At 41.8% G+C, this 18,858-nt stretch overlaps 1 protein-coding gene across 3 annotated transcripts in view; it reads right to left on the bottom strand.

Moving 5' to 3' along the window:
* The window catches only part of PIAS1 (protein inhibitor of activated STAT 1), a 52,367-nt gene that overhangs the window by 4,686 nt on the left and 28,823 nt on the right, over window positions 1-18,858 (bottom strand). For 2 of the 3 annotated variants that reach the window (XM_053365645.1, XM_053365646.1), the window contains exons 3-11: window positions 11,884-11,968; window positions 10,762-10,809; window positions 8,334-8,424; window positions 7,607-7,741; window positions 3,998-4,103; window positions 3,160-3,233; window positions 2,092-2,252; window positions 1,744-1,874; window positions 1,246-1,420 (exon numbers count right to left, since the gene is read on the bottom strand). In XM_053365645.1, the coding sequence (XP_053221620.1) occupies window positions 1,246-1,420; window positions 1,744-1,874; window positions 2,092-2,252; window positions 3,160-3,233; window positions 3,998-4,103; window positions 7,607-7,741; window positions 8,334-8,424; window positions 10,762-10,809; window positions 11,884-11,968 (1,006 nt within the window). The remainder of the gene's footprint in view (window positions 1-1,245; window positions 1,421-1,743; window positions 1,875-2,091; window positions 2,253-3,159; window positions 3,234-3,997; window positions 4,104-7,606; window positions 7,742-8,333; window positions 8,425-10,761; window positions 10,810-11,883; window positions 11,969-18,858) is intronic. The other variant, XR_008327578.1, reaches the window with a different exon arrangement.

Raw genomic sequence — 18,858 nt, 5'->3', positions numbered from 1 at the left:
CATCCTGTTGATGTATGCAACCCTCATGAATAATTTCTGCAGCACAGGCCTCTGCCAAACATTAACCGCAGGGAGGGGGAGAACCTAAGAGCTCTTTCACATGCTTCTGTTTCCAGAACTGGGGCTGGCGAAGGATTTGTTCACCTGGGGGCAATTTTTATTCACCAGAAAGGGACAGGTGAGCAAGCAATGGCAAGCTCTTATGCACAGCTCAGAAATGAAATACTTGAAGATATCTGAGAGCACCTCTGAAGGCTTGGGGTTCAAATCTCACTTGGTTTTATACACTTGGTTTGACAGTGGAATTTGCTGCCAAGGAGTGTGGTGGAGTCTCCTTCTTTGGAGGTCTTTAAGCAGAGGCTTGACAACCATATGTCAGGAGTGCTCTGATGGTGTTTCCTGCTTGGCAGGGGGTTGGACTCGATGGCCCTTGTGGTCTATTCCAACTCTATGATTCTATGATTCTATGATTCCCAGCCTCCTTGAAGTATTCCGGCAACTGGAAATGGGCACTGTAATTTCAGCAAGGTAGGGGTAGAGGCAGGGAGTGAACTAGTTCAGACTTCCTGTTTATGGAAACTCAAGACAAAAAGTCACACATAACAGAAACCACCCCCCTCCCTCATGCAACTTAGCCATAAAAGACTCTGTACAGTTAGTTCATCATTAAAGGCAATTTTTTGAAGTAGGGTATTTCCACGCTTCCCAAAACAAAATATATTGTTATATTAAATACACTCATGCCAATACCCTATTGTATTTTGATTAGCTAATCACCTTGGTTACAATGTCAGAGGTGTCATCTACCTTCCACAATTGCCCCAATACTTGTTATAGGTCCAGAAACTGTACTGCCTCAGGGAAATTCTCAATTATTATTTGTTGTAAAAATGCATTGGATACAGTCTTTTTGCCAGAACCGTAACAACTTTCTTTCTTATGGGAAAAAGAAGCAACAGAAGGGCCACATTTGTGATTAAAATGCCACTGACTGCATTCCATGTTACTCATAATCAGAACACGCCTATTGAAATTAATGGATCTGACTGACCGAGGTCCATTAATTTCAGAGAGTCTTCTCGGAACATAACTTCAGCTGAATACAATCCAATGCTTTTAAGTTGAAAGGTTTTGATGGCTTACAAGTTCCATGAAATGAAACAGTGAGCTCTGCCTACACAGCATCACACTGAGGGCTCTGAGCTGCAGGCCACCACTTCCCAAGGCAGCTAAGTGTCTCCTCACCTCTTATTGTTAATGGGTGATGCAGGAGACAGGGAAGGGCAGCTCCTCTTGGCCGATGGCTCCTCCTCTTCTTCATCCGATGAGCTGTCAATGGTTAAGTCAATCACCTCAACTTTCTTATTTTTGCTTGACTGATGAGAGGACACTTGATGATCCACAGAAGAACTTAAGCAACCTAGAAAGAGACCAGTCCAGTGCTGAAGTCCCAATTGGTAATTGCAACGTGTGTGTGTGTGTTAAAATACAGTTAAACAGCCATACGATGCTGGGGGCTGAAAGGAGTTGTAATCCAAAACATCTGGAGGTCCCAAAGCTGATCTAGATAATCAACCTGTTCCAGAACAGTGTGCCTCAAGAGGACTTGATAGCATTGTAAGGTCTGCACTTAGGAATTACACACTTACAAAGCACCAAAATCATGAGCCAGAACAAAGAGGAGAAAATGAAAAAGTCAGAAAGCGGGAGCAGCAGTTTAGCAAGTCGACTTCAGTAACTCACCTTCCACTCCATTAAAAGATGCAGTCACCTCTTGTGCCTCTTTTTTTGATCTCATAGGAGCCCAGGTTCCGTCTTCCTTAAACTGAATTTCATCACAATCTGTGCAGTATTTCAAGATTTCCATAAACAACCTATTAAAAAAGAGCCTCCTTAGAAACTCACCTAGAAAGCATGGAGGAATTTGCACATAAGGAACATTCATGCTTCTGAAATCTATCAGAGGTGGCAAAAACACACAAGCACACAACCTCAGTGGTTTCAGACCTTTACAAAAAGGGCAAAAATATTTCCAGACACATTACTTGCTTCACTATACCCAGCTTTTACTGGCTTCCAAAAAGTACTTACCCATCAATTATTAGGTGTTCGTAAGGAGCTTTGTTGTCGCACACAGGGCAAACCCAGGTGGGTTTCTTCTCATTCATTTGAATATACAAAGTGGCATCAAAGCACTGCAGATGTGAACAAGTCAGGGACCTGCAGGGTATCGCCAGCCGCATTTTACCAAGCTATTAAAATAAAAAGCGAAAGCATTCTTTTTATGTCTTGATTTACAAAAAAGAACAAAGGACTCTGCTTAAGAGAGATGCATTTTTAAATCATGTAACTCCAGGTAAGTCAAGCAAGAGATTCAGGTTACACATAAGAGTAGAAGGCACACTCTCCTTCCACTGTCTGCATGAGCAGCAATCAGTCCACCTCCCCAATATGATCTTCCCAATGGAGTCTCTTTGATCAACACCTCTGGTGTAAATATTGCCCAATATCTCAAGTCACAATTTGGTCCAAGTCCTATTTCAAAAACCATACACTACAGAACCATTTTCACAGCCTCAGAGTTCACAGGTTTCATCTCTGCAATTGTGTGCTCTGATTGAGAAAAATACCTCTCACCTCTGTAAAGCAACTTACAGAATTATTACTGTCACATTCAGCATGAAGAAGGACAGCCTCTGATACATCTAAGCTAAATTATCTGTCCCATTTACAAGTCAAGAACTGGCAATGATGCCCCACTATCAGGTAGCAGGAAAATGAGGTTGCTTTAGGACAGGGCTGGCTACCCTTTGGGTGCACCCCCCAATGTTGCTGGACTGCAACGTCCATCAAGGGGCACAGCAACTTGGACAAGGCTGTCTCTGACATTCACAGTGGAAAGAGACCCTTCCTGCTAAAGTTTGACTTGAAACATTCTGCCCCATTCTACAGTCAGCTGAGGCTGACAAGAGCTGTAGACTATGGGCGACTGCTCCATACCAATTACCTGGCCTTCTCATAAGAGGATATTGCCAGTTTCAGACTTCTGCCCTTCTGAACACCAAGACCCTTTGCATCAATTAACCTTGGATTTTCAACTTCTATTCAAATTGGCATTGCTACAGCAAATAAAGCCACTTTAGGGAAGTTAAGACTTACTGGGCATAGAAGAGAAACTCTTAAGCTGGTTGTTGCTATTTCACTGTCAGGATCTGCAGTTAGTTTCTCTTTGACTGTCAAGGAAAGAAGAAATAGGGGTGGGGAGAGGAACAAAAGAACTATTAAAAGATCCATCAGGCACATTGGTTAAAAAGGCTGGAAAGATCAGCAGCACAGGAATTCTAACTAGAGAAATCATCACTTGCTGTAGGTGGAGTTAGGAAGTTCTGCCACCTTAGAAGCCCCAAGATCAGCTGGCAGGTGGAAGAACAGCAAGACACCAGGCACTGACCTTTCACCCATGGGGTACTGAAGGTGGGAAAGGGAGAGAAAGTCATGGAGGCAGAAACGGTCCTAGACTGAGACCAACTAATGAGCAAAAGGAGAGAAAGGTCTGGAATAAACACCAACCCAGAAAGAACTACAAAGCATCTTGTGGCACCTAAGAGACTAGTAAATTCATTACGACTTAAGTTTTTGTGGACCAGAGTCCACTTCACTGGCTGCATAAAGGGTAATCCTAAATCCAGCACACACACTCATTCACTTCCAAAAAAAAAAACAAAAAAACAGCATGCAGACCAGCCCACTCCAGTTCAGGAGGCTTTATATTCTGAGGTTTTTTCTTTGCAAAGGAAACTTAAGAGCTGGGCTGCACAGAAACTGTGGACCCCAGATGCGGCAGAATTATCAGAGCATGGAGAGAACCTTCATTCTGGGCTCCTTGAACATTTCAAGCCCTCATCACAAACAGCAGCATTAACTGCATGAGGAATAGCTATCACTGTGTCTATCTATCTGGACATTTATATTAGGAATATGCATGAAGTGGACATACTTAGTGCTCTAGAATGATCAGGATTCCTGATGCCTTTCGCTCGTAACCTCTGCAACAGGACTGTAGACGACAGTTGCTTGACAAGGTAGACCGCCATAGAATAATTCTGAATAGAAAAAAAGCAAGAATAAATGAGAATCAGCTTGGCCAGTGAGCATGTGTCTTATTTTAACATGTCCAAATCCCACCCACCCACCTGTGTTTTTCCAGCCCTCAGGAACCAGAGGCAAAATTCATTGGCAACATGTGCAACACAACTCTCATTTATGTCTACACAGTTCCAGCAGTGAAAAAAATGGAAGGCGCTTTTACTTTTTTGCTCAGGGTCGAAAGACAGACCTTGTGCGAAGAATCAGGATAAGAGTAGGCATGCCCTGCATGAAGCCTTTTACCTTATCAACTCACAGTTGGCAGTGAATTTGGAACAAGAGAACACAAAAAAAAGTCTGTCCAAATGAGACTTACTATCGCCCAATGATAATAATATTGCAATGACTAACTCAACAATTGTGGCCATTAGGGAAACTCAGCATGTTCCCATTCCCCACTCCAAAATCTACCAACTGATCGCAGTTTGGCAGGCAGGCAGAACAATGGCATACTGAAGTCTTTGGAGGAGACATAAAGGCATAAGGTGTAAGTACAGTTACAAGCATATCACAAATGTAAAAGAAGCTTTAAAAATACTAACCATAAGCATGTATTACTCCTACAATATATTCCTATAAAAACACTTTGTAAAAAAAAAAAATCAAGGGCAAAACAAGCCCATTTTCTCTAATAACATTTAAAACATAAAGTTCTTTTATATTTTATAATGTGCTTAAGAAAGATATTCTTGTACCAGCAGATGCAACACTAACATTGAATAATGTAAAAACTGTGGTTTACAAACAGCTTCAAAATGTATTGGCACTGATAGCAAAGTTAACTTAAACATATCTTCAAAGTCAATGCGGGGGAATTAGCCTGCTAGCACTGTCTTACAGAATTCCTATGCTGTAAATAGTGACTATATGGAAAATGATTTGTAACTTCAAAGAAGAAATTGGCAGTTTCATTTATTTATTATCTATATCTGCCATTCTTTTTGGCATAAACATCAAAAAATAATTTGGCTACTCTCAGAATACAACAGAAGCGAAAAATAAAATTATCTATTCAGCTAATCCAAATATAATAAGCAGATGGTACAGAAACATCCACTTCCAAAGTAGAAAAACCTATATACGTCACCACCATTTAACAGTTTCAATGAATAGATTGTCAGGTGAATGAATCAATTTCTCTTCGAATTCACCCATATAAAATTAGCCAATTCTGAAGGCATGGACATCACAGTACTCTTAGTTTGCCAATTACATTTTCCAGAAAACAGAAAAACCTGATTCTTCAAGAGACTTGGCTATTGAGGCAAGATGGTATGTTAGTGGGTTCCTATCGTCACTCCTTCTGTTCAAGATGTTGGTTGTGATGGCATTAAATTAAAGGAGGCGTTGAATTTTTAGTGATGCAGTCAAAAAGTTTATTTACTTTTAAAGCTTGTGTTCCACAGATTGCCCCAATAAAGACAGCTGAAGATGCTGATTTCTTATCAAAATATGTGTGCACCTTACTGGCTTTCCCACCTTCCTGTTGTTGGTGTGCTCCTCCTCCCTCCGTGTATGCTATGAAAGTTTGACCAATAGTGCATTGCTCTGTGTAGCAGAAATTACTTTTAAGAACTCCAAACAAGCTGTCTTTGCTAGAGACATTAGAGCTAAATCTCCTGCTGCCTTGCCTGAAAGCCTCAAAACGAGTTGAAAGCAGAGGAGGGTGATAGTGGTTAATTTTAAAAAATTAACCTGGGGACTCAGGGCTGCCTAGAAGCCACATCCTCTGATCTAAAAGCCTTATTCTCCTGAGCTCAAATCTCTCAAGGCAAGGGTCTTTAGAAGCACAAAGGATCCTGCTGGAATCTGAATCCAATTCTGTCCAGCTTCCATAATTGTAGATACCATTGCTTTTTTTAAAAAAGTGCCAGATATAACAAACTCATACCTTTCTTTATTAAGCATTGCTTAGTATGTTATTAAAAACGTTTTCCCCATCAAACTTGTAGAGGGCTACATGTTTATTTAATGCTTCAATTAGGGCAAAAGACAAGAGCTGCTAATTAACAGCATTATTTACTGACAGCTTGAATCTACAGAGCGTGGAACTTGCCCACAGCAAGTTTTGATGGAAATTTTGGGGGGTGGGGAAGAGAAGTCACATGGCATAGAAGCTGGAACAAGGTTATTATGCCTTTACCTGAATTACGTTGATCCAGACTGGAAATCTGTGTTTGAAAGTCCCAGATGGTATTGCAAATACTAACACCCACTATGAGACCTTGTAGAATTAATTACAAGTTCCAGAAGGTAATCATGTTTGAGTCTTGTGGCTACTAGACTGAATGTGCCATGCAGCTCTATGACCCTTTAATTTATGTGGGGGCTTTAAAAGTTAACTGCATGGAGTCAAGCAATGGCATTGGGATTGCTTCTTTTGCTTACAGTAAGTCTTTGGAAATCCAAAACTGACATCCTTTCTCCATCTCCTTATCTAAGCTTTCTGTTTCTCAGTCAAGGACCTACAAAGCCTTATGTGGCTCAGACCCATTACTTCATTCATGTGGCTCAGACCCATTACCTCTCCCCATATGAACCAACCTGGAACCTGCAATAGACATCTGAGGCCCTTTCCCATGGACTTCCATGGGAGGTGCAGAGGGTGACAACAAAATAATGGGCCTTTTCAGTGGTGGCTCCCAATCTGTGGAATGCTCTCCGCAGGGAAGTTTGTCTGGTGCCATCGCTGAATATTTTCAGGCACCAGGCAGAAACATTTCATTTTAACCAGATCTTTGACTTTTAACTGTACGTGGCCTTTTAGAATGCACGGGGCGTTTTAATGGTTTTTCTACCCTGCTTTTAATTTATGTATCTTTTTTCGTAAACAACTAACAAATTTAATAAATAAATAAAACTGTCTATATTCCATATCCCTCTTACATGTCTACATACAGTCCATTCAGGTTCCCTACTCAAATGTAGCAAGGTAAACTACAATATAGTCAGTACATAAAAGCATAAGAAACTACAGTGGTGCCTCGCTAGACGAAAAGAATCCGTTCCGCGATTCTCTTCGTCTAGCGGTTTTTTCGTCTTGCGAAGCAAGCCCATTGACAGCTTAGCGGATTAGCGCTACAGCTGTCAAGCGGCTTTTCGCGATCAGCTGTTAAGCGGCTTATCAGCGGAACAGCTGATAAGCGGCTTAGCGGCTTAGGAAAAGGGCGAAAAAACCGAAAAAAACCGCGGGGGGACGCAAGATTTTTTCGTCTTGCGAAGCAACCCCATAGGGAAATTGGTTTTGCGAAGCGCCTCCAAAACGGAAAACCCTTTCATCTAGCGGGTTTTCCGTCTTGCGAGGCGTTCGTCTTGCGGGGCACCACTGTACAGAAAGATTTCCACAAAGGCATTAAATCTTGCCAGTACTAGTCAAATTCCATGAATTTCTACAGATGCATACAGCCCCAGCCCCAGCCCAGCCCCGCACCCAACCTTCTGATAGCCAACTGTAACTCACTCTTCCTATTTCTGCAGTCCATGAGACGACGATTGTGTTTGGTACTGTCGTGGACAGCCGCACAAGTGAGGTGATGTTGATTGGTCTGCTAGGTCGCTTTGGTTCAACCCCATTTTTGGTTGGTGGAAGATAGCCCTAAAACAACACACACACACATCACCATGAATATGCAAAGCATCTTTCTTTTGCCACCTTGTTTGACCTTGAATGACTTTCCAGAAGTCAGTATTACCCCTTTTATTGATAGGAAACTGAGGTTGAGACGCAGGCACCTGATGCCCAATGACCAGTGCCTCCCCTTACTCACTGCCTTCCATCTCTTAATGAATGGGAAACAACATCCAGCCCCCGATATCCTCCTATATCCTCTCAGGAGGAGGAGCGAACTGGGCAGGAAGTACAGAGTAAAACGATTCCAAAGTCCCTCTCAGGATCTCCCACTCCTGCTCTCTTTAAATTTCCCTAGACCCCAGACTATACGTGAGTGAGGGTGTAAATGGCAAATGGCAATGAAATATTGATAAGTGGGAGTCACAGAAGAGCTCATTTGCTTTTCTTGTATGTCACTTGTTGAATCTTTCAATACAAGACTTCGGTAGCATTGCTACATTATCTGGTGCAATTCAAGACGCCACTATTCAGTTCAATATCCCCCAAACAATTTCTTTCTCCCCCCCCCCCCAAGAAAGCATCTTTAACTATTGGCCAAATTTCTGAGGATACTCACAGGAAGGCTACATGGTTTTCCATTAACTTTCACGCAAAGATTTGGTGGGAAGTGATCTTCCTGTGGGCAGCTGGTCTCAGATAAGCAAAACCTAAAGACAAGACAGTGAGTTCAGGGACATTTTATATTAAATTCTATACAGGGTCTGTAAATACTACAAGTGACATGGGGAAATATCATTATCTGTGAGCCAGTGTCCCATAGTGCTTTGAAGCAGCCTTCACTAATCCGATGCCCTCCAGATAGTTTTGACAACAAATACCATCAGCCCAGGCCAGACAGCTATGCTTCCACCAGCTCTATCACTGTACAGTAAGCCCACAATTTCTCACTTTACATACACATTCACAACTTTATGTGAGTCAATATGGTGGCCTAGATCCCACTCTAGGGGGAAAAAACAATTAGGTAAGCTAAGAAAATCTACATACATCTTATTTTGCATCCAATTACCAAGTGTGTAAGGTATAATCTGAATTAAATATTTCAGACTTTGAAACTTGGGGGGCTCAAAAGTTAATAAATCAGACAGGCTACAGACTCCTATTGGAAGAGAAGCAAGACTGGGGGCCCCAGAGGGGAGCACAAAAGCTTCATTCTCTGAATGACAGATGTTTCTGAAAAGACACACTCTTATCCGCGTATGGAGGCTTCCACAGATTGTGTGGAGCAGTCCCCATCCCAAGACAAAATGGGGAAACACCTGTTGTATGCACATCAGAGTGCCATGTCCTCTAGTTCAATCATTGGATGACCTAAAAAGGTATCACCACCATTGGGAAGAGGATTTGCTTAAGGCCCCCAACCAAATTTTATTTATGTCATTTGTATGCCATCTCATATCATAAAACTTCTCTGGATGGTGCACCCAACTAAACTACAGAGTAAAACAGAAAGACATTAAAAAGTATTTCTGAGCCATCCCCGAGATTCCACCATGGATCCTGCATGTAACCCCTGTGGTTAAGGGCTCGTGCCACAGGCAGCCTGTCACAGGCTTCTTCCACCTAACCTAGTCCTATGAAAGCTGCTTACAACCAATGGCGATATTCCTTCCTATTGTTCCCTCTTCCACCTCCACAGCTGCCGCGGCTGCAGCTCTCTCTAATTACTGCTGGCGCACACAGTCAAGATTCTAGAGCTTCAGTTCAGCCACACTCCAATTCCATTCATCTTCCTGATATCAGTGCTTGCTGCACGAGCTAGATTCTCCTCTGTGGGTCTGCAGGCACCTCCCTATCCAAGATGCTGACAAAAGAAAGATCAGACCTCAAGAGGCAGAGGGCTGAATTCAGAGGAAGAGGCTGCTACAACCCTTTCACAAACATCACTAAACAGAATGAATGAAATTACATGCCCTGAGCAGACTCAATTACCGTATTTTTTGCACCATAACACTCACTTTTTTCCTCCTAGAAAGTAAGGGGAAATGTCTGTGCGTGTTATGGAGGGAATGCCTACGGGGGGCATGCCTACGGATTTTCCTCCTCTAAAAACTACGTGCGTGTTATGGTCGGGTGCGTGTTATAGAGCGAAAAATACGGTTTGCCCCACATTAATAAATCAACAGCTAGCAAATTGGGGGATGGAAAGAGGGTGAAGTTTAGATTCTCCCCATCACCTGCCTTTAGTTCAATCTGAAACTCAGACATGGATTTAAAAGGCTAATGTTTGCACATGAAGGTGTTAAGCAGAAAGCACAGTAGCAGTGAACAATCTTTCCCTGTCTCTGTCTTTCTTGAATCCATTGAACACAGATCCTGTTTCAGGGTGGAAAGAGGGAAGAGGAGTTGTGGGGCCACAAGTGAATCAGGGGCTAGTAAAGTGAGAAGCGTGTCAGATGCAATTAAGACACACGGATATCAAGAGGCACAGCTACTAGCACAGAGCATCATTCTGGGGCTTTAGGTCTCATTGATTTAGAAATGGCCACTGGGCTGCATCAAGCACTCTCAACCACAACACATACAGCCTCTCCCCTGAAGGTGTGTGTGTGTGTGTGCGCGCACACACACACACACACACACACACACACACACCCCAAGGTGCAAGTCCTCCTCTGGCAGATAATGACAGAATTAATCAAAGCAGCAGCCAATTCTTCTGCCACAGGCAAGTAAAAGCAACATAGGAAGTAATGAGGAGCTGCTGCTTCTCTGTTTACCAATATTACTGGGAAGGGCGGGTGCATGGAGCTTACAGTGCATAGAGTTATTGTGCTTCTTTCCACAATTATTGGAAACAGAGTAATCATTATTATTATTATTATTTATATACCACCCTATACCCGGAGGTCTCAGGGCAAATAAAATTTATGTAAAATGAGCATGATCATATATGAAAATCTCAACCATCCTTGGTAGAGAATTTAAGGGAAGGGGGGGGCAAAGTCCACCAAAACAAAGACTGAATTGTAGGGAAACAATACCTTAGCTGGACCTGCACAGTGAAGTCACATTTGGTTCCAGAAATATCCCTAGCAAAGACATTAGACATCAGTTAAAGACTGTTCATTACAATAAACCAATGCATGATCTGAGTATTTAAAGGTCTGAAAAGTTAAACATGCCACTCACAGTCTATGCTGAGTCACTGACCAGAACTGGACTTATTTGCCAGGATCATACCTTACTGTCCACACACACACACACACCCCAACCTTTGCAGGATGCTAGAGCTAATGAACCTTTGATCTGATCCAGTAGCTCATGGGAAATTGACCTCTGCAGTGCTTCCTGTAACTTGTATCACTTTGCCCAATTATACAAACAGAACACATAATAGCAATTTTATAAAGACAGCTTTGGGCCAGCACTCATTAAACGACTCAGGCAATAGACTCTAATGGGCTTTCATATGCTGCTTTGGGAAACAGGCCTACGCTTCAACACACTCAAAAAGCCTGGGATCCATCTAGGGAGGCTCACCAGGCAAGCTCTTTTATTTTCCTGAGCCTTTTAATCCAACCTGTTGTAATTCTACTGATTGCTCTGACACTCCTTGCTTGCTTACTTACCTATTTTCTTACATTTTATATCCAGCCTTTCTTCTGACATGGAATCCAAGGGAGCAAAGTTGCGGCTCCCAAGTTGTCTCCCATCCAGGTACTGACCAGACCTGGACCTGTTCAGCTGCAGCCAGGTGGTGGCCTCATGTGCCTTCAGACTATACCATGAGACCAGTGGGTCATTGTGTTGCATGATTAACAGTTCTTCTTGCAATTTTGGTTTGTTGAAAGGGAGGGTATAAACCCCTAAAACATGTAAATAAATAAAAATATGTCCTTGCTCCCATGACCCACACTCCATCTCCAAATCCCTCCTGATTACTCATACAGAAAAACTCTTTTCCAAATTACCGTAGCTCTCCCTTGCACTTCTACTCTAACCACTCTCTTTTAGCTCACTTTCGGTTATTAAATTCCAAACTCTGTCTTGTTTTTCAATCTTACAGTTACGCACACACACACACACACACTCTAAAATGGTTTATGCATTTCAGAATTCAGATGCACAGGACTAAAAGGTGTCAAAAGATCACTACCACTTACATGGAACTGCTGATCTGCTGCACTTGCTGTGGAGTCAGGGCAAATGCAAAGCAGGTTTCCCGAAACCGCTGGCTATTATCGGATGCTATGGGAAAATAAGAGGAGATTTGAGTGTGCAAGAGGAAGAATCACTCTACTCATCCATTTTGGAAAATACAGACACCCCACCCACTCCTGAGAAGCCATGAACACAGCCTTCCCCAAGCTGGTGTTGTTGAAATAAAACTCCCATCAGCTCCACCTAATACGGCCAATGGTCAGGGATGATATGAGTTGTAGTCCAACATCTTCTGGAGGGCACCAATTTGGAGAAGGCCAATTTAATGCCAGGCCCATGTTTCATCTATAATCAGAAAGAAGATCCACAACCTCACATATATTCTAGAGTTGGATACTTCTCCCAATAATGCACCCTTACCTTCTCCCCTGATCAACTTGAATATTTTTTCAATGCTTCCGAAAGAGAAATACGGTCAAACCTTGGTTCCCAAACGTCTTAGTTACCGAACAAATAGGCTCCCGAACGCTGCAAACCAGGATGTAAGTGTTCTGGTTTGTGAACGTTTTTTGGAAGCCGAACGTCCAACGCGGCTTTTGCTTGAGTGCAGGAAGCTCCTGCAGCCAATCAGAAGCCGCACCTTGATTTTCAAACCATTTCAGGAGTTGAACAGACTCCAGGAACAAATTAAGTTCAAGAACCAAGTACCACTGTACTAGAAAAAAAGAACTGCTATGAAATATATACACTTTTGGAATGAATGGAATGCTCATAAGACAAGGTTTTCCTCACTACAAATGTGTAGTACATAAACCTTTGTGCAAAGCAATCTACAGCAGGGTGGCTAACCTTCAGATGTGGTTGGACTCCAATTCCCATTTTCCCTGGCCACTGCCCATGCTGGCTGGGACCAATGGGAGCTGGGAGGCTAAAAATATCTGGAGTGCCACAGGTTTCCCCACTCATGTTAATTCCTGTGTAGACACTATGGTAAAGACATACGCAACATCCAAATGTTTTCAATGTTGCTATAAAGTGTAACATACAATATTAAGGATTAGCAGAGATTTGGTGACTTGCTATACAAAACAGTTTCAGCCCCAATACTATACTTACTTTACTTTATTACCAACTTTGTGGTTTCTATTTTCCACTAATGCAAGCACTTAAGTAGCATAGGACAGAGAATCTGCACCCATCTCTCTAGCTAGCATTGGATATATTCCCCACCTTGCTTGTACAAATATGCATGGGTTTACAAATTTCATAAATATATCAAATAGTAAAATCTGGTACATCAGTGGTAGCCAACAAAATACCGTAGTTGTGCTGGTGTAAGCTACAGTAACAGTATATCCCCACTCTCCTTCTCCCCTGTGCATCCTGTGTCAGGGGAGAAGGGAAAATCATTATGCTGTTGGAAACATGTTGCTTAGTGCTACGCTGAATAAAACAATAAAGCAAGTTTAGCTTTGACAGGAGACTATGTATTCTCTATATATTTCAGGCTTTCCTCCCTGCCCCCACCCACACCCTGCCAATCTCCATAGGTCAATATTTATTGAAATCTTAGATTTATATGTAGGCCTTAACCATGCAAAAAGTGACAATTTGATACAGAACTTAAAAACAGTGGTCCTAAGAACCAAAGAGGTAAGCCTTAAGAGTAGCCAACACAATAAATTTTCAGACGCTTCCAGTCTCTTTCTGAAATATCAGAATAGCTTATTATTCCACTATAGATGTCATCAGGGAATTGCTGAATAGACTTTAGCATTTTTCAAATGACTAGTTTCTTAAACTGCATTTCTTCCCACTAAAAACACTGACACCTGTAAATCATTTCAGTGTATCTATTCACTGAGTAATTCACAGAGCAAAAGCATATCAACTCATTCACAATGAATTACTCTGCTTCCAAAATACCTAGGTCTTTTGATTCTGTGAGGCTTTTAGTATACATCTGTTCAAACAAGTGCTTGCAGTACAAGGCAATGAAGAATTAGCTCAACAAAAAAGGGACTATGTTTCATCAAATAACAGGGTAATTTAATTAAAATACCAAAAAACAGAAAACAAAAAAGCATCCTGGGAAAAGCTAGACATTCATTTCCCATTTCTCAGTTGGCTTCAATGAAGGATGCAACACTGCAGTGACTAAATAAGTTTCCTTCCAAGCTGGGAATTTTTTTAACAACCACCACGATGTATTACAACCTGCGACCCCAAAGTCAGAGCCTACCACTACACCGACATATTTTGTGTGACAGCAGATTTGGCAACACTGGGCTGGAAAGCTGCACCATTTAAAGGAACTGAAAGCAAAAATAATCTTCCTGATTGTAAGTGGGAACTGAGAGTGAGCCAAATATATCACTAACAATATATTATTCATCAAGATGGAAGCTAGCCAGAACTCTAGAACCAAAACCATCTCCCCTAGGGAAATGGCTGAGGAGTCCTTTTTATTGGGGGGGGGAGGATTATGGCTCAGTTATTGCTTATTCTTTAACACTGCAGACTATTCTGGGGTCCTGGCTTATTTTACAGTACTAAAATGCAGAATTTCTTTTAATATAAAGTATTTATTTGAGGAGAAAGATAAAAGTTTCCATCATCTATTTTCATTTAGTGAGTACATCAGCCTTACCCAACATGGTGTATTCCGGATGTGCTGGAGGATTTCTACTCCCATCAGCCCCAGTCACCATGACTGCGCCAGCTGGGATCTTTTGGAATACAACACATCTGGAGGGACACAAAGCTGGGAAAGGCTGACGTACTTTGCATCTCATTCTTCCCCTCAGGAGCTTGACAGCAACACATGGGTGATTCTCCCTAGATCATACAACTACCATGCAAAGTATATCAGGCCACAAGAGCCCAAGGAGATCCATGGCTGAATGGACAAATGCAAGTCCAACACTATATCCACAACATCACACTGCCTGGCTCTCCTTTTTAGGCACATTAAAAGATATGCATGTGAAACACACACAAAGTGTTTGGCCAAGTGAAGGTGTATGTAAATTGTGTATATTGAAGACTGGGGTTAAGAGATGCAATTAGAGCTGCAGGAGAAAATGTTTCAAATGTGAAGGCATGAAAGAAAATTTGTAAAATCTAGTTGCATGCCTCTATTTCCTTCCGCTTAAAAAAAAGAATGTGCTTCTCTCTCCCTTGGTAGTAGCCAGTGGCTAAATATAGCTCCACAATCTTTCTCTTTTAAAATATTTCTTGCCGTGTTGGGAAAAGCTCCCCTCCGATAATCATTCAGAAATGCTCTTCTACTGCCTTTGATGAACACTGTACTATTCAGCCTAGAGCAGACTGCACCACTCTATTTCAATGGTCATCAGCTCAATTTATTAGCTAAGAACGCCTTCCATCTTCCCTAGCAAATTGGCCATTGCTAAATAATTAAAGAGCTCACTGCGATGACTAAGGATAAAATGTATAGGGAAGTAACTGTCTGCTGGGTAGGTTTCATAGTACAATAAACTCCGACTTATTTAAAATGAGAAAGTTCTATTGCTGAATTGATGCATTACATTTCTCTTTCTGAGAAAGTGATACAAAAGGAATCTCCTGGAGACAGCACAACATTATAGCAAACATATTAAGGTCCGTAAGAGATGCGGTGGCTCAACGGAAGTAGAGTCTTGCAAGAATTCTGACACGTATTGCCAGGGCTTGATGCATCCAGATAATGCACAGCCTATGGCACACCTATAGCAACATCATGACCATGGACACTTGCTAACTGTGGACTCAACAGGGGCAAGAGAAACTGTTCCCTTTTGTGTGGTTATTTTTGTGTGTGTGTGTTTTCATTTCTACTCATTCCTCTATACCTTCAAATAGCTTCAGTGTGTCATTTTGCGGACAAAGATCCTATATTTAGGTACAGATACTATTCTCTGCCATGGGCCCTTGGAGAAGGGTCGGTGCAACTCCTAAGGGTTCTGCTGAATGAAGCCAGCCATAATTCCCACTAGCAGAATCCAGCATTTGTAAATAAGAGCCATAGAGGCATCAACTCTTAGAACTGGTTGAAAAAAGGTAGTATTCTTGAGGATGACCCACGACATAGTGGAAGGCAATGTGGGTGGCATAAGGCAGCATGGTTTTGTAAAGACCCCAAAATTTCCACTTGGCTTACTAGCCAGCTCCTATTTGTGCTCATCACCAATTCTCTGCACAGAGAGTCATTGCGAAAATGGAGAAGGCTTGGGAGAGATGTGAGATTTTCCTCAAAAATACCAAAACAGTGTAAGACACTCTTGATGTTTCTCAGCTTCTCCAAATCTCAGAGCAAATGAGACCAGACTCCCACAACCCTTCTCAAGCCCTCTGCACATTCTCAATGACTGAGGGATAATTGGTGGTGAGAAAAGGCTCGTGGAAGAGGCATGGTTTTCTGTCACTTGCGAAAAGCTATAACACCCCAAACAACGCTCGTCTCTTATTCTCTTCATACCATGAGGCATCTGAGAGCCTAATGGAGGCAAGGCACTCAACAAGTGACCTTCATGCTGTTGGGCTGGGACTTTTGGCCTTGGTAAGCAGATGTGGCCATGCTTGTGGCCATGAATACATTAGACAACATGGTAGCTGCTCTATGCAGAAGACACAAACTGCAGACACCAAGGAAAAACGCACTATTCTACCAAAAACTTATGCTTCTTTGACATGGCATTAATGCCTAAAGCAAGCCTTGTATTGTGGGTACAAACAATGAAAATCCACTGCTGCTTTCTGGCTCATTATGATCTTTCAGTTGCCTCTTGAGGAGGACTTTTCTTTGAAGCAATACTTCTTAAAGTGCCAAACAAAACACCACTAAGTCAAACAGAAAAGCAGCCCAGGGTTTTGGGGAAACAAAATGCCTGCTGGATTTATGGCTAGTCGGTCTATGAACAGATGAGGCTCAGATTTTTCCAGAGTGCGGGCTGCAAGTAATGAGTGGCGTGGAGAAACCCCCACAGTTTTAGAGCCTGTTACCTCAAGATGGAGAGGAGATAGCAGAGCAGGGGAAGCAGCAGTAGAGGAGGTGAAGAGGATATTAAAAAGATCCTAATTTCATTTTTAAAAATAGGGAAAGATTTAGAACAAAATATATTAGAACAATAGAAGGTGGAATCTGAATGTGGTCTGCCAGAATTCAAAATGTAAAACTGAAGTTTTCATTTGAATTTCAGCTTTGAAATACAAAATATACCAATGAAGAATAAAACAAAAAATAAAACAAAAAAATTCATTGTGTTCCAAGTTTTTTTAAACCGTACGAAAAGAGTAGCTATTGCACTAGAATATCACATCCAGAGCAGAAGAAAGCAGCAAATCCTTTCAACTCAATTCTAAAACTTTTGAAATCCTATCACAAAACATAAAACTGTATGTGCATTCTCTTCCATTGCTTCCTAGCCCCCACAAGAGTTTCTCAGTTTCCCTAATAAAATGTTTGATGTACATGTAGTTTATTAATGCTTGGGCCATAGGCCATTCACATAATAAAATCTTTATTGGTTATGAAAAAGGTAAGTATTATTTACTGACAAAACAAGAAATGCCAAAAGTTTATGGACTTGAAATATCAAATATTCACACAGCTTCAAGCAGGGAACCACAAATTTGGCCTTGATTTGGTTGCCAGCTAGTTTCTAGAAGCCCATAATGCTTGATTTTCTCAAACATCCCTCTCAAAACAAAACATCCCTTTGGTACTTCCTGCCCAGAAAAGGGCTTTTACTGGGGTAGGGAATAGTGTGTTTGCGTAGCAATCCATGATACTAATCCCACCAACAAAAACAAAGGCGCTCTCTACATTTTTGTTTTGCCAACTTTAACAAACTGTTTCCTCTGCTAAACACCCCCCCCTAAATAAAGTGCTCACTGGCAAATATATTTGTGAATCCTAGGTTTCAAGTTACCTTGTGCAAGCAGGTTCCTTGGGAAACAATATTTTTCATTTTAAAACTGTAAATGAATTCTGGTTGCCAAGAACAAAATGTGAATGATGTTAAAATAATAATTGTCCTGTTCCTCTCAAGCATTTTAATATTAGCCACTCTTGGAGACAAGGAGCTTAGCTAGAGTGACCAAATTTGTCTAACCCAATATGGCATGTTTCCACTTGCCTGTTCTCAGAAGTTTCTAAATCTAGCCAAGGTCTTCAATATGAAGATTTTGAGCTGGCGATAACCCAGCTCTGGAACTCTTTCTTGCAGTTTGAAGATACAAATGTTTACAGAAGATTGAATATTTTTATAGCAAACCTAACCTGACCAACCAAAACTGTGGTCAATAGTACAAGACGTTAGCCAGGGTTGTGTCCCTCAGGAATGTGCCCACATCAAGTGTGGGCAGTCTTTGGTCCTCCAGATGTTGCTGCTCCTCAACTTCCATCAGCAAAGATGACTAATGGCTAGGGATTATGAGAGTTGTAGTTCAGCAACATTTGGAGGGCCAAAAGTTCCCTACTACTGGCATACATGGATGGGGCTTGAGAGCACTCTATTAACAGTGGCTTTGGTCCCTCACAGAGTACAGACTTCAGAACTGGTGCTGGGAGATACCTGCTCAAGATTTTCACCTTTGGTGTAAACAAGCAAGCATAGCCAATGTGATGTCATCTAGATTTTGTGGACTACAACTGCCATGAGCCCCAGCCAGCAAGATGAACACTCAGGGGTGATCAGAGTTGTAGTGCACAACAACCACATAGCACCCTGTTAGTTCCTCCTGGTGCATATTATTATTTCTTAAATTTATTGGTCCTTTTTTCAGCAGGTTAACTCAAAGTGACCTACAACATATATATAGTGTCGCACATAGCTTCAACATCTACATGAAACTGCTGAGAAGGATCACTCAGGGATCTGGGATTGGCAGTCACTAGCACGAAGATAATATGCATCTCTATAGTCATGTTCTGGCATTTGCATTAAAATGGGGACAGGAGCAAGCAATCCTGC

The sequence above is a fragment of the Podarcis raffonei genome, chromosome 14, assembly GCF_027172205.1.
Source record: "Podarcis raffonei isolate rPodRaf1 chromosome 14, rPodRaf1.pri, whole genome shotgun sequence".
NCBI lineage: Eukaryota > Metazoa > Chordata > Lepidosauria > Squamata > Lacertidae > Podarcis > Podarcis raffonei.
The sequence above is the reverse complement of the archived record's forward strand: the minus strand, read 5'-3'. Positions and strand labels throughout refer to the sequence as shown.